This window comes from Anguilla rostrata, chromosome 3 (assembly GCF_018555375.3).
Source record: "Anguilla rostrata isolate EN2019 chromosome 3, ASM1855537v3, whole genome shotgun sequence".
Lineage (NCBI taxonomy): Eukaryota > Metazoa > Chordata > Actinopteri > Anguilliformes > Anguillidae > Anguilla > Anguilla rostrata.
Window position 1 is genome coordinate 41,650,185 of NC_057935.1, and position 15,806 is coordinate 41,665,990.

General features: G+C 39.8%; 1 protein-coding gene across 4 annotated transcripts; it reads right to left on the reverse strand.

Moving 5' to 3' along the window:
- Positions 1-249: 249 nt before the first annotated feature.
- LOC135250874 (gap junction alpha-8 protein-like) lies at positions 250-15,680 on the reverse strand. Of its 4 annotated transcripts, none has more exons than XR_010329041.1 (3): positions 15,410-15,675; positions 12,862-12,984; positions 8,735-11,303 (listed from the first exon to the last, which is right to left on the reverse strand). XR_010329041.1 is itself a non-coding variant. In XM_064327643.1 (2 exons), exon 2 carries the CDS (start codon positions 4,509-4,511, stop codon positions 3,291-3,293), a length of 1,221 nt encoding a protein of 406 aa, XP_064183713.1. In that variant the 5' UTR covers positions 4,512-4,526; positions 15,410-15,676; the 3' UTR covers positions 250-3,290. The 4 variants fall into 4 exon arrangements, 1 of the variants encoding a protein (XP_064183713.1); XR_010329040.1 differs by having other exon boundaries at positions 12,862-13,005; positions 15,410-15,668; XM_064327643.1 differs by lacking the exons at positions 8,735-11,303; positions 12,862-12,984 and adding an exon at positions 250-4,526 and having other exon boundaries at positions 15,410-15,676.
- Between the last annotated feature and the right edge of the window lie 126 nt (positions 15,681-15,806).

Consider the following 15,806-nt stretch of genomic DNA (forward strand, 5'->3'; position numbering starts at 1 on the left):
AATGTTACTGCCCGATTGTGCTATATGCATAGGCTTTGCAATTTCCACCGATCACTATTTGCCTGAAATGTTTTGTGACTTTTCATGATAATGTCTACAAGTTTTAGAAAAAGAAAATATAAACAAATTACAAAATCAACAGGGGTCCAGCAATTTCAAAATACATAAATATATACATACACAGATAGCTACTTGGTGGGTGTGGGTGTGGGTGTCCACCATGCAGGAACAACAAAGAGACTTCAAATATTGGACCACACTTGACCTTTTATTGGATGCGTTCACAGTTTTCAAACAATGATTGCACACAACTATGATCAAAAGAGGACTACAAGTTAGTAAAAGTTTTTTTGTGTGTGTGTGACTGAAATTACTCTGGTAATAAAGCAAAATAATTACAAAAGGAAGCTGAAAAAGATAGTTTGGAAATATTTAACAACATACAACTAATAAATGGGATTAAGAAGGCCTGCGATTAGGGCACCTTTATTTTATTGATTTCATTTTATATTATTGCTGTTGTACTTAAATGTTTTGACCTTCTCAGCATCCTTTCATTCTTCATCTAACACTGTGTTGCATTGAGAGACAGCAGAAGAAATGTATTCATTATTGTTTCAACTGGGAAATGTAGTTTTTGCATTGATTAAATGGTTACATCAGGGAAATACTTTTCACAGTTGCCTGACCTGTCTCAGCAACAGAGTTTTGAATATTCCTAGAGTTGCTACAATGCACTCCTTTTAAAAACTTTGGTAATCTTTCTATTTTATGCTGCTGCTCCTGGAAAACCTGAGTGGAGTAGAGGATGACAAATGAGATTTTTACCCTCACAATCGTGAACATTGCCCCTTGGATTAGGTGCCGCTGTGATAATGAACATTTGCCATATTTCTTTTCCTTGGATTGTCATCTTTCCTGGTCCCTATTCAATGGAACATTCCTTTAAGGCTTTGAGATAATATGCTGTTCACCTGAGACCAAACAGTATGTGCATTTAGACTCACAGGGTTTTTTCGCTTACATTATCAGGAAAACTGTGACCATGCATATTTATGTTCATCTGTGTAAATGGTTATTCAGTACATTTTTAAAGAAGGCATTATTACTCTCAGGCCCATTCACTGCACAGGCTAAGTAAGGCACTTGATTGACAGAGTTGGAAGTTCTCTGGCCGTTTGGGTTGTGTGGGTAGGCAATATGAACAAGTATATTATTTTCTAGCTCAAAAATCAGACAGACATTGAATAGACGATTCCCAGAGTATGTTTTTCTCCAAGACAGCAGTGTATGGAAAATAAATTTTTAGGGATTTACACAAAAAAGAGCAAAGCAATACACAACAGGATAAACACTCTTAACAAGAGCGACTGAAAAATAGACATAAATACAGATTATGGCATTGCCTTCCCTGTCACTAATACTGTTTATACTGCTGTAATACGTATGTTGGATGTTGTGCATGAAACATATACTCAGATTCACTCTTTTAGTATAATTATACATTTCTATGTGTTTTAGCTAGTATCTGAAGAAGCCTTCTCATTGAGGCACTTGTAACAGGTGAATTTCAGTTTGAAAGCCAAGACAACTTGTTCTACTAGCAACAGGCAGGTTCCATACAGTCATGCCATGTGATTATACAGAAAGACAAACATAATCTCTGACTTGTTCTATTAAGTTGTATATTTTGCAACAGTAAAACAGTGATAAGAGTGATTAACAATGGGATAAAAGAAAAATAAAATACTTTTTGTCAAATAACTTAATGTTAAACTGCATATCTTAATAAACAGCAATAACTTGTTTATGCCTCTGTATAATGGCTTATGGAAAGGTCTGCTACTTATTCATATGGTAATGCTTTCATGCCTGAATGCCAAGGTGGATAAAGTTTGGTCAAATTGAATAAATAACATTACAAATAATAAATATTCATACAACTTAAATAAATATATTTATACATTTCGTTTATTAAAATGAGTATTATTGATTTTCCGAATATATACTTATATTTACTGCAGGTTAAAATAATTTACCAAAAATCCCTTGAATAGATGCACTGGATGAGAATAGGACTGCATCGAACGCCTATATTTGAGGTCAAAGTTTTCCAGTGCAGTATATCTATAAATATATTTTTCTGTCCAGTGTGAGTTCACAGACTCTCACAGTTTAAAACTATTTTGGTAGAATGATCATTAAATGCAATTTATATTTTTAAGCACATGAAGCAACAAAGGATTAAAATATGTTTTTGTTTTTTTTTGCATTATTGTCAAGGATGCCTGTTTTCAGTAATGAGCGTGTTTTTATTGTCTCCTGTTCAACAATACTCATGCTGATTAGGCATGAACTTTAACATCATGGCGGTTTGTGCAGGAAGAAAAAAAAGATTTAACTGACGGTGGTTTCCATGGTTCAATTGAGTGTATATTAACATCATCAAGAATTGAGATGGAAGTTTCGGAAAATAACAAGTAAAATTTAGAAAAAAATAACATGTTACAAGTCATCCAAACTTTCTCTTTGTTCTTTTTCTTTGCTAACCTATGTGTGGCAAATGAATCCAGCATCACTTGCTCAATGTCACATTAATAACACGCTGAATTCTCAATTCTATTTGATGTTGTATGTACAATGGCTTCACTAAATCTTTTCAATTAGTTGAGAATCAATGAATAGCTCAGGTGACGAAAAAATGTAAAACACATACAATCATTTTTATGACCCCGACTGTGTTTAAAAAGAGTGCGGTTCGCATGACATCAGTGGTTTTCCACACATAGCACTTTTGTATTTGGCTAATGTCAAAAATGTAAATATCAGTCATATTAAATACGTTTGTTAAAACTCTTCAGATAGAAAAGATTATTTTAAAAACAGCACATTGTGTTTTCTTAAATAAAAACTTCCATTTCCCAACAGCACTGGCAAGATTTTTCACTACGCTTTCTTCAAGCTTTCCTGTTTTTTTTTTTTTTTTTTTTGATTTAGCATTTAAAAAAGTTTTATAAATGTGATAAATGACAAAATTATCATTATCAAAAATGGCAACATAATATAAATGTTTTCACTGTCTTCAAGACAACCAAATTTCTTACACGGTCATCCCCCCATCCCTATTTAATGTGTTGTACAGTACTGTACTGTACTGTAGTCATGTCCAAAAATGACTAGCTGGCATTAATTCTGGTCTCAGTCAGAGTCAGGCTTTTCTCTCTCTATAAAAGGACTATTGGCTTTTCCCTTGTGCTACCTTCTATTGATTCACTTGCTGTTTCTCAGGTTCATACTGTCAAATCATCTGACCTGGCCCTGCTGCTTGCTTTACTCAAGCTGCTTAGCGGTCTGGTGCCTTCTATCGTCTCAGTAGCCTCCACATCAGTCTTGGTGGGTGGCTTCTCCCCCTCTTCCTCTTCTTCGTCCTCTTCTTCCTGATCTTGCTGCTCCTCCTCATTGTCCTGTTCCTGCCCCTGCTTCTGCTCCTCCTCCTGTTCAGTGGTCTGGACATAGGAGAGCAGGGTCTCATCACACAACTTGGACATGTCTTCAGGGGGCCCTACCTCATCCACGCAGGACTTCTCCTCAAAAGTCTGAAAGGGTGTCGGCAGCCTGCCTGCCTCCACCCCCACCTCTGTCAGGGGGAAGTAGTGGGTCACAGGCTTGTCCTCCTCCAGCAGTTTGTAGCCCTTGGCCTTCTGGATGGAAGAGACAGTCATGGAGGTCAAACTCTTCTCTGGAACCAGCCCCCCCTCTGCTTGCTGCTGGGGGGGCTTCTGGAAAACAAAGCGGATCTTCTTCAGTCCGAGGTGGCTGATCTCTACAAAGTTGAGGAAGAGGGAGACGCAAGCAACCGCCAGCATGAAGATGATGAAGACGGTCTTCTCGGTGGGGCGCGAGACGAAGCAGTCGACAGTGTTGGGGCAGGGCCAGCGGCTGCACTTGTAGAGGGGCAGGATGTGGAAGCCATAGAGGAAGTACTGTCCCACCACGAAGCCCACCTCAAACAGGGTCTTGAAGATAATGTGGCAGATGTACGTCCTCAGCAACGTGCCCTCCAGGCGGAACTTCTTGCTGCCCTTGGTACTGGTCTCCTTGGTGGTCCTGACGCTGCCCTGGTCGGGCGCCAGAGGCAGCCTCTCCTCATTCATCTCCTGCTGACGGTTCATCTCCGCCTCCTCCCTTTCCTTGCGCTTCTCCTCCATGTGGACGTGGTGCACGGCGTGGCCCACGTACACCAGCGAGGGCGTGGAGACGAAGATGATCTGGAGCACCCACAGCCTGATGTGGGAGATGGGGAAAGCCTCGTCATAGCAGACGTTCTCGCAACCCGGCTGCTGGGTGTTGCAAACATAATCCGACTGCTCGTCCCCCCAGACAAACTCAGCAGCTGTGCCCAAGATCAGGATCCTGAAGATGAAGAGCACGGTCAACCACACCCTGCCAATCACTGTCGAGTGCTCGTTCACTTCCTCTAAAATGTTTCCCAAGAAGCTCCAGTCACCCATGTTCAGTGGTCAGCACTGCAAGGTAGGAGGAGAGGGAGGATAGGGGGTGGAGAGGATTGGGGGTGGGGGTGTGGGATTGGTGGGGGGGAGGATGGTAAGGAAAATAAGATGTAAGATTAAACAAGTGTTTACAATATCAAATTATGAGCGGGAGTAACAGCAACCACAGAACTCTGTAGTGCATGCAGGTGGGTATGCTCTAATGTAGCATTCAGCTGGTTTAAGATTTTTTTGTTTGTTGCAAATTGGTGCTAAACAAAATACACATAACCCCTCACAATGAAAATAATGGCCTGTGTTCTCTCACCCTCTGTCCACTTGCAATGACAAAAGTACTGCCACAGGAACACATTACAAAATGGTCTCCGAGCTGCAGTTCACAGAGCAGTTTAGCAACACCCAAGCCCTCCCCCACTTCTCAAAAAAGAAAACATACACATACCCCAAAAAGAACCCCACAAAACAAAGTTTAGAATGGTATCATGGCTAATTTGTGGTAAAAACATCCATCCAAAACAATTATATAGATTAATGGCATCAAATGGGCAACTTGCCACAGTTAAATGTTCCAGTGTGGTGGTGTTCCCCTTCTCTTGGCGCTCTGCGCTGTAAAGTGAAATTGTTTTGTCTCTCTTTCCCACCCAAAGCCCTGTCCCTGTCGCACCACTGAGCAGATGTGAATGAATCTGGTCTGATGGTTGGTTTTTAGTTTGCTGCAATATTTAAGCTGGGAGCCAGACGGCCTTTATTCAGAGGGCGACGTTTGGTGACGCAGGAGACAATAGGATCAACAAACACAAATGGGGAGCATATGGGACCCTGCCACGAGGGGAGCGATTCCAAAAAGGTGTGCTGTTAACTGCACATGAAATAACTGAAGTGAAATAACTGTGATGCATCTGAAATGCATTTCTGAAAATAAACTAAGCGCTAAATTAGGTGCTAAAAAGAAACATTTTTAAAAATAATGGCCAACACTAATTTTTTTTTCTAACAGGCAGATTGGACATGCATTGTTAACTACAGTCATGTAGCAATCTGTTCATTTTCAGGTCTATAGCTACAACTTCTGTAAAGCTGTCAAAGCTGTTCTGTGAGTTTAATCACAGAAAAAGACATTTCTGGTAGTAACACTTGAGAGGATTTTAAAAACACATTTAAATTAAGTTCTTATCTTTCCCCCCAAAATGTAGATTTTTAATTTATATTTTGATCCACTGCATTATTCCCTTTGCCACATGAGAAGTAGCACTGAATATCATATTTTATATTATATACCTGCCCTTTCTTATGTCATTAACATTTTTGAACTCATTAGAATTACGCTTCACTTACGCTACACCTCTATGGACAACTGACAGTCTAAGCTTGATAAAGTATGTGATGATGTGATGATAAAGTAAAATGATTCAACTCTGATACATTTATTGATTTGGAAAGTGTGCATGCTGGATAAACATAGGGACATTAATATTCCTTTCAGAGCTCAATCTGCTGTATTCTAAATTGCTTTTGAAATTTTGAGTAAAATAACAGATCATTGCATTATTATGTGTTATATTTCATATATTTATTTAATTTATTACAAAAGTCCACTTCTAAATGACTAATGTATTTGGAGCACAAAAGTGGCATACAGTCTAAACTGGTAAGTACCAAAAATAAGAGTTATGAAAACAAATATGACTAAACCCTAAACAAAACCGATGTCAATTTTACAGCCTGTTGATTCATGGTAGGTTCACCATGTTGGCTGAAGAGTTTCAAACATGACTGGTGTAATTGCCTACTTTAGATACAGCACCTTGCTAGCCAGTGAGTCAGAGTAGTGGGTAGGCCCAGCTGCCCCTGACTTTTCTTCCACTTGTTATACTTTTTGTTATACTGTGATTATACTAAAAGTTCACCTTGCCATTCAAGAAAGGTATCATATTTGTCCAAACAGCAGTGTGAACACATACGGTGGAGAGGTTTTTGCAACTCTGAGCCCAATAAGTGATCTGTATCAGCAGGAAATAAAATTGGAGTTTATATCTCTGAACCACAGAGCACAACTTTACAGCCGGTGAAGATATTGATATATTAGATTATTGATTTTCTAGGAAAGTCAATGGAAAAAGAATATTATCAAAAGTTGGAACTGTGGCAAGCAAATAGCAAGATGGGTTTTAATTTATAATACAGTCAAAGCCGTTGACAATACCATGCTTTAATTTGCTTTATATTATTGGCTAGCAATACTATTAAATGGGTAGTATTATTTAAAAAGCCTCTTTTTGATCTCATCCTGCCATAATTTTCCCTGTCAATATGTGTGTTTTACTGCTGACACAATTCCCATTTAAATATGAAAATGTCATTAAATTCCTTATTTTACTGATTACCACACTTTATAAATATATAAAATCCCAAATATATAATATATATCTGTATATTACATATCGTGACACCAGAGAATTTCACCATTCTCAAGCTCTATATGTTTTATTTCTTTAAAAAAAGGTTTTGTTGAAGTTGATGTCTGCACACGTACTGCATATGTGTTCCCTCCCCTAATTTGCATGAAGGGTTTCCATTGGTTCTCATTTCCTGCTGACTATCTTAATGAGAGGACCACAGATAAGCAAACATTGTCACCACAATCATTCCATTGCATTACATGATAAATAATGTTTTCAAATGTGACATAACACATATTTGCCACCCTCATAAAAAAAAGTCTCAAATAAATCATTTTGAATGATTTATAAAGGTTTCATAAATGTGTAGTATTTGTAAAATAATAAATCCTTTGGGAAGGCTGTAGGATTGCATATTTTATTAATATAAAATGTCAGTAACAGCTAGCCAGCTAAATACATTCCCTACTTGTAAAATGGCAATTCAATTAATTGGCTATTTACAGAAAGGAAATTAAGAACTTCTGTCCTCTTCATAAATTCTGAATTGATTATGTAAAAAATGCAAATGTGTTTGTATGCCTACTTTATGAAACATTTTAATCAATGTCGTTATTTAAACATTTCTGAAATAATATCAATTGGCAGAAAAAAAAACTGGTAGAACACGTATTGGTAGTGCCCTCTAATGTTTGAAAAATGCTTTCCAATGCTTTTGCATTCCACTCTGCCCCAATTGTCATATCAGAGTACCTTTTTGGAGGTACAACTACACCATGTAAATGTCAATCAAGATTTCCAGCCAGAAAATTGTTGACGCCCACAGATTTGCCCATTTACATTTTAATACAACTACCAGCACCTGATTGGCTGGATTGGTTTTGGCCAAACGTTTTTCAAACCGATGAAACATGGCGGCCTGTTCATAAACTTTTTCATATTTCACCGAAACAGACCACTAAAATATGTTTCTGAAAATATTTGAGGTGAAAGTTAGGCCATGTAATTGCTGAATCTTTATTCATATTTCATTTGCAATGCCTAGTTTGACAGTCTGATCCAATTTTCATGAGCCAGGTGCAGCTATGCTGTACAAATTAATTTGGATATAGAATACTTTATGCAAATGAGATGGACAAACCTACTTCACCAACCCCAGGACACATTTTTCATAATTTTGTAGTAGGCACAACCATACTGAAACAGCAAGTGCAATCACTCTTTGAGAAATAATTCTCAGCAGTCATCTTTTACAGCCTGTGTGGTAGTAGTTTGTGATATTTGATTTCAAAACGCATTCCCTTGAAGTTACTCATAAGAACCTCATACATCATTGTGGACTGAATGTAAAAATACATTACGATCTATAGAAATTGTATTTATTTGAGTCATAGTCTGTACATGGTGCCAAACAACGATTCATGAAACAAAAAGACAATGATGCAAACTGAAAAGGCTGTAACTACATTTGGGGGTTAACGGGACATGTTTTGATGTGTCAGCCTGAGAAATGACTCATCCAAAGTACGCGCTTGAGGACAATCTCCATTCCTGAGCATGTTTATGTTCCTTGTGAGGTTTAGACACTGAGACTCCCATTGGGCCCTGTATGTGCTCTCTGGGGTGTGGGGTGAGAAACAGCAGGAACTGAGATCACAAGCTCGTATCCAGCTTCCTCCTGCCCAAGTTGTGTAAATGCTGCTTTGGTAATATAAAAAAAGGATCAAAGAATCTCAGGACAATTCACATAGCTAAATGTGGAGATGGTAAAGAAAACTGATGGAAATTAATAGCTTTTTCAATAATTACAAAACACAGACAAAATTAAATTTTTAAAACATGCACAGCAGCAGAGCAACACAATAGTTTTGGAACTGGGCTTGCATTTATTGATTTGGTAGTCCTTTAATTTCTCTGCTATTTCAATAGAACTGTAGAACACTCTAGACTCTGAAACAAAATGTGAAAAATACTGAACATACTGAAGCTTGAGTACGATATACCCTACTACAAGGATCATTTTGTTGAAATTACTCATCATGGTGCCAATCATATGTGAAAATACAAACAGTGGAAAAGCCTGTAAAACCAGTCCACTACTGCACTTCCTACATTCTGATAGTCCCTTGTATCTTGTACCAATCACATCTCTGAGAAGAGACTCTAACGCCAACTAACTCTAACTTTTACTGAAAAAAGAGCAGGCTTGTGTAAATGACTAATTCTAAAAATTCAGATGGAAAAATGGTTCTCTGAATGGTTATGCTTTTGTTTTGTATAAATACTCCTTTATTTATTTTTCACAGAAGAGTTCCCAAATACTCTAACATAGGACTTCACTGAAGTACATTGTGCACACTCCACAGAACATTCACTTAAATGTGGGAAAATTGACAGGAGTTTATTTGAAAGGGAAAATTGTTTATCCAGTTGCCTAAATTGTTGACATTTTATCCTTCAATGAAAAACTTTTTAGAGCAGGGAAAAAAAATAACTGTTAAATCACAGCCAATTGGTGTTGTTTAATGCCACACTGACAGAGTGTTTATGTAATGCTCAATGCCCTAGTTCCCTTGTATAATATTTCTCATGCCCCTGAACACATTATTGTTCCCACAAAATCCAATAGATTTTTCTATCCAATAGAACTGAACATATGATATATTGTTATCATATTAAATATCGTAAATATATTGCTAAATATATTTACAATATTTAATATATATAATTTGTGGCGCCCCAAGGCCCTATCGGTGCTCCACAGGAGAGCACAAGAAGCACCAGGGCGCCCGGGCCTACCGCCACCGGCGACTACTGGGGCAAGTGGTGAGTGGGCATTACCTCCCAAATGAGATGTTGGAAGATTTCAGGACCAGGGACAGCAATCCGCAGACCAGGTGAGCTTCCACAGATCAGCACCAAGGACAGGGCTACAGCAGAGTGCAGGTATGTGGAATTTTCCACTCTGCTGCAGCACACCTGAGACTGCTCGAGTAGATTGCCTAACAGACTATAAGAAGCAGCACAAAGGAGTGAGAGGCTGGCTGGGGCTAGGGAGAGAAACTATGCCTGGCTTCACGCCTCACCTGGTCCTGGGGTGGTAAGCGGCTGTGAGCCAACTCAAAGAATAAAAATTCCATGATTGCAACTTTCAGCTGTACATGACTGTGGAATTGGTTGGAACAAAAGGGCTGGCACACTGTCTGACTGTGGGAGTGGTCTCTTTGCGCTGAAAGGACAGAGGGCTGGAGGACAAGTCCTACAAGGCTGGAAGGAGAAAGGAGAGGAAACAGACCTGGACCGGGCTGGCCAGTACCCAATCACACGCTCCTAACCATTGTTCCCTTTGTCTCTCCAGGAGGAGTGCACTCACCCTGGAGAGGAAGATTGATACCCCGACCGGGAATAACTTTCAGTTATTTTTTTGCTTTCCCTTCCCCCAAGATTTAATACAAATAAATTATTTTTCTGTTAACTGACCCCGGGACTCACTGCACTGGTTCTTGTACTGGTACTGGTTCTTGTATTGGCAACCGCAACCTCCGTTGGCGAGGAAGGTCACAAAATATATATCAATATGTTTAATACTACTTTTATTATGTTTTATGTTGACATCACTGGAGGGTGATGCATAATATATGCATTATGCCGATTACTAATTTTACTGCGTTTAACATATACTGTTAATTGGAACAGACCTCTGAACACCACTTGTAATCTCCCATAGCCATTCAGAATTATAGTATCATAGAACAGGTCCTGTTATTATTGATACACAGTGCAGCAGTGTTCTGTCATAATCCTGCATGTAATCAGACATGGTCATGTGTCATACAGACTGTAGAATTTCTCTACAAGACATCTTCAAAACGCATGTCTGCAGTGTAATAATTCATTATGGTGAGACTGCCAATAATAGCTTGGATTCATCAATGCATACAATAATTTTAACTAAGCAATTTAAACAAGGTTTAGTTCTTTCTCTTCATAAATACCGTTTGACTAGTTCAGAAATCCTAATTCCTAATCCTAACTCCTAATTGTGTTTGCTGAGAAATAAGTTATTCTTACATTTGTCACAGTTAAGAATAAATGTTGATTCAGGCAGTAGTTTGGCCTGTCCTATATGCTCCAGGTGGAGGATACAGATTTTGCAGGTGCAAAATAGTGTGAAAGGCATTCTGCCTGTGGTGTTTCCTTCCATAGTTCTGTTCGGTTCTCATGCTGTGGAGGGATGAGAGGGCTCAGGGCCAATGCCCTACTGTCGATGTGCCAAAACTTCCAGAGGCTTGTGTCCATAAGCTCCAAACCTCCCACCCCTGAAATTCCAGTTCAGCCAATCACAGTCCATCTTATGGTGTGGTACAGTCCAGGGGATTGGCCAGTGGCTAAACTGCAGAGATGAAAATGAGTGGTAAGGATTATACTCTCATACTTGTATGCTTTGTGCTGAGAACCAAGACTAGGAAGTACTTGAATCCTTGCTGGTGCTTTGCATGGCTACTTTATACCTCCCTCATCACGCTTCTGCATGTTAAAGCAAAGAGCATGCAAAGTGGCTGTACATTTTTAACACAAAATGGCAGCTGCATTTTTTTCTTTTATGCCCAAGAAAATTTGCTATACATTTTAAGAAAATAATGCAGTAATGTGGCTTTTTTTGATACAGATACAGAGATAAAAATGGCTGAAAAAGAGAAATGCATTTCACTCAAAACATCATGAAGTTAAAAAATAAGTCAATTGAAATGAATAATTAAATAATTTTCCTTTTCAAAATGCACACATAGTTTGCTTGCACCTAAATTCATCCTCATAGTTCTCTTGCCAAGGCCCCAGCACCACAGTTTTAAAAATGAATAGTAATAACAATAGATTTGTAAGTGGGTAGCTCTTTCCCCAGTAGCATGGCGACTATCCTGCCCTTTAAAAGCTGTACTTGTTGATATAGCCAGCGGTACTGGGACTAAGCCGAGAGTGTGGCCATGAATGCCACTGGGATTTCACACAAAGACATGATGTCATGACGGAGCGCACGCTGCCCATTGAACCAGACCACTGACGCGTGAGGCCAGATTGTGCCAATGAAGCAAGCCTCAGAGTACCTATCCATCCAACAAACTTATCTTACACTGATCTGTCTACTGGTGGGGGTGCAACACGTTTCCTGCTCTTTGGGGTGGTGTGAAGGGTAGTTTTTAGCTGACCACAAAAGCGAAACATAAAATACAACATAAAATATAAAGGCAAGTGATATTTCCTAATTATTACATATTTAGGGAGATAATAGTATCATAATAAGAAAATAAACAATAATGTCCTGATTATGCAATGTTAATAAGGGGGTGTTGAGTTGGGGCTATTTCTTTTCCCCAGGAGCTACATCATTGTGGTGAATAGGGGTGAACCCAAGGGACCAGAGGCAGACTTTACCCCCTGTTCACACCCTAATCTTTTACATCTATACCCCCTGCCCACAACCTAATGTTTAGCATCTATACCTCCTGTCCACATCCTAATCTTTGGTGTATACCTCCTGTCCACATCCTAATGTTTAGCATCTATACCTCCTGTCCACATCCTAATCTTTGGTGTATACCTCCTGTCCACATCCTAATGTTTAGCATCTATACCTCCTGTCCACATCCTAATATTTAGTATATATCTCCTGTCCACACCCTAATCTTTGGTGTATACCTCCTGTGCACATCCTAATGTTTAGCATCTATACCTCCTGTCCACATCCTGATATTTAGTATATATCTCCTGTCCACACCCTAATCTTTGGTGTATACCTCCTGTCCACATCATAATCTTTAGTGTCAATAGGGGAGATCGGGGCTCTAACTAACATGGGACATGTTGAAACATGGGAATTTTTTATACAAAGCCGCCCATTTCAGAGCACCATAATATTTGGGACACATGAATGTGGTAAATGAAAGTTATACTTTGCCGTATATCTTTGCATGCAATGACTGGACAGGGGAGAGGCATGAGGCTCTTGCAGTGGCAAATGCCTCCGTCACAGCCAAGAGGGCAGTCTCTGTTGAGTGCCAGGATCGGAAGCCAGACTGGTGAGATAGCAGGTTGTTCTCATGGAGAAAAGAGGTTAGTTGTTTAAGCACTGCTCACTCAAAGGTTTTGGTCTTTATTTCTCCTCCCCCTCTCTATTGCTCCCTTGCTCTTTCTATTCATCTCTGCTCTGATCTGAGTACCTCATCTCAGACTGCTATACTGGTACAGCTTGCTCCTCTCCGAAACCAAAGTTCATCCGCAGCCCTTAATTCAGGATTAGAGGTTAGGTCACACTGTGTGGGCAGGACTGTGGGATGGTCAAATCAGCACTGGGGATTTCTAGCTATAGCATGCTCTAATACATAGAAGCAGTACATAAATTGCTGGGTGATCATACTGAAGGGATTAAGGGCTGCAATGCAAATATAAACGTCACCACAGGCTATTCACAACTTTCCTGCCCTATGATCAGTCCCAAGACCTGTCTGGAGAGCATGATCTCTGCTGATAAAATGTATGCCAGCTACACAACAAAAAAATCTGAATCAGTTGGACTGAAGCCAAATAGAGTGACAGGATGGGGGTGTCCCAGACTACTAAATATTTGGGCTATTTGTATTTTTTGGTCCTGCCCCTGCTTTTGTGTTTTAGGCTTCCCTTTCCCACATTAAGCCACAGAGCCCAGCCCAATATTTATTTGTTTGTAGGGAAACATTGCTGAATTCCACTCACTGAAGCACCTCAGTATTTCTGTTGTTCATTTCAGTATTTTCCAGAGAAAGGCTGTGGGCAGTTTACCCAATATAAAGATTGTAGGACTGTTTCAAGCAAATGCTGATTTTCCCACACTGGAAAATGGCATGTCATAAAGATAACCACTTGACCAGTCCCAAAAAATCAAAAAATATAATCTTTAAAATAGAAGAATATGATAAATAAAAACTTATCCACAGAAATTCTTCTTACCACTAGCAACAGACATAAAAACCCAGAATTAATGCAGACACAAAAATCACAAAGAAGTCCTAAGGTCCTATGTAATCATGACCTCGTTTTCAAATCAACTATAGCCAATGTAAAGAGGCCATTTTCCACTGCCTCGCCCCTGAAACCCCACACCCACCACCCCACCCCATGCCCTCTTCCCCGGAACACAAACCGAGTCTCAGTCCTGAACACTGCAGTGTATCTGCTCACAGGCTCCAGACCTGCTGCTGTGAGGCCAAGAGCAAATCACCCACACTCAGGGTGAGATGGGGCAGAGGGAGAGAGATCGATTGTTCCCTCCCAAACTGACAGGAAACCTAAATACGGCTTCCTGTTTCTGTTCATGGGGGAATGAGGGGATACCCGCAGGAACACAATGGAGGAGAGGAAGAGTGTTTGAGTGATGCTAGGGGCAGGATTCGATGGGTGGGAACAGTGATTAAGACATTGGAGAAACAAGGAAGGAAAGCCAGAGAGTGAGAGCTGGGGGGTGAGTTGCACAAAGGTGAAGGGGGTATAAAGAGCACAGCCCCTCCATTCTATCAAACTACTCTCCCTCCAGTTCCAAACATGACCTCATCCAACAGGCTCCTTCTGCCAGCGCCCATAAGACAATGTTATCAGCACTGACACCTCACCCTTTCACACGCACTCACTCACACTCTTACACTAACATGCATGCACATACACTAACATTAGCAAGCACACACACTCAGACACAAAAGTGCACAAAACATAAACCCCACTCATACCTGGAACCTACAACATTTCCAGGTTCAATTAACCAGGTTAAGTTGTGGTTTTTTTCATTCATAAGAAGAATTCTGTGTAAACTCTGTTCACACGTCACATGACCATTCCGGATAGATTAGGCAAGACAGGATGTCTACTCTCGAAAGCAATGCAAGATTACATAGTATTGGGATTACATGATATTAATTACCAGCTATGTACATCCTATATACATAACACATGGTAACATGTTTAGCCAGTGTAGCTAATTTATATGATCCAAAATGGCAAATGTTTGATAAACAATAGAAGCATGGCTTATCAGCTTAACCTTTCATGTGGAATGGCTCTCAGTAAAATGCAATGTAAATAATTCTGATAGCCAAGTTCATTAGCTAGCTATATCAGCCATTGATATCTGGTGCTTACTACATTGTATAAAAAAGCAACAGTGCTGAAGTGCATGACACAGATGTTTACCAGGGAGAAATACTCAATAGCACACAAGTAATTTTGAAATAGTATTCTTGCAATAGACAAAACCATGACCAGCAAGGACAGTGACATTGATTATTCCTAAAATCCACCCATTATCTATATGCACTTATCCTGGGCTGGGTGGTGAGGCGTGCCTTTCCCAGCGTGCATTGGGTGAGAGGCCGGAATACACCCTGGACAGGCTGCCAATCTATCACAGGGCACACACACCATTCAATCACACACTCACACATATGGACAATTTAAAGTCTCCAGTTTGCCTACCTGCATGTCTTTGGACTGTGGGAGGAAACTGGAGTACCTGTAGGAAACCCACGGGGCCCAGGCCGGATTCAAACCTAGGACCTTCTTGCTGCAACAGTGCTACCCACTGCACCACCATGCCGCCCACTCCACTCCTAAAATAAATGTTCAAATTTGCCAACAATGTAGCTCCAATATCTTCCATGTGCAAAGTCTCATATTTGTGCAAGACTTGTTGAGAAGGCAGATTCAATAAAGTATTTATTATATACTTGTGCCAGAAACAAAAGGTCTTGCATAAGAAAGTCATAACCTTTTGCATGCTTTTTGCATGCTTTCGTTCGCCCTAGAGCCATGGTCCTGACCCCAAAAATTGGAGGAACATCTTACACAGAAAATCAGCTCTGTTCACACATAT

What these genes read in the sequence shown, in the direction of transcription:
- LOC135250874 (XM_064327643.1), bottom strand. Translation starts at nt 4,511, where the DNA reads ATGGGTGACTGGAGCTTCTTGGGAAACATTTTAGAGGAAGTGAACGAG.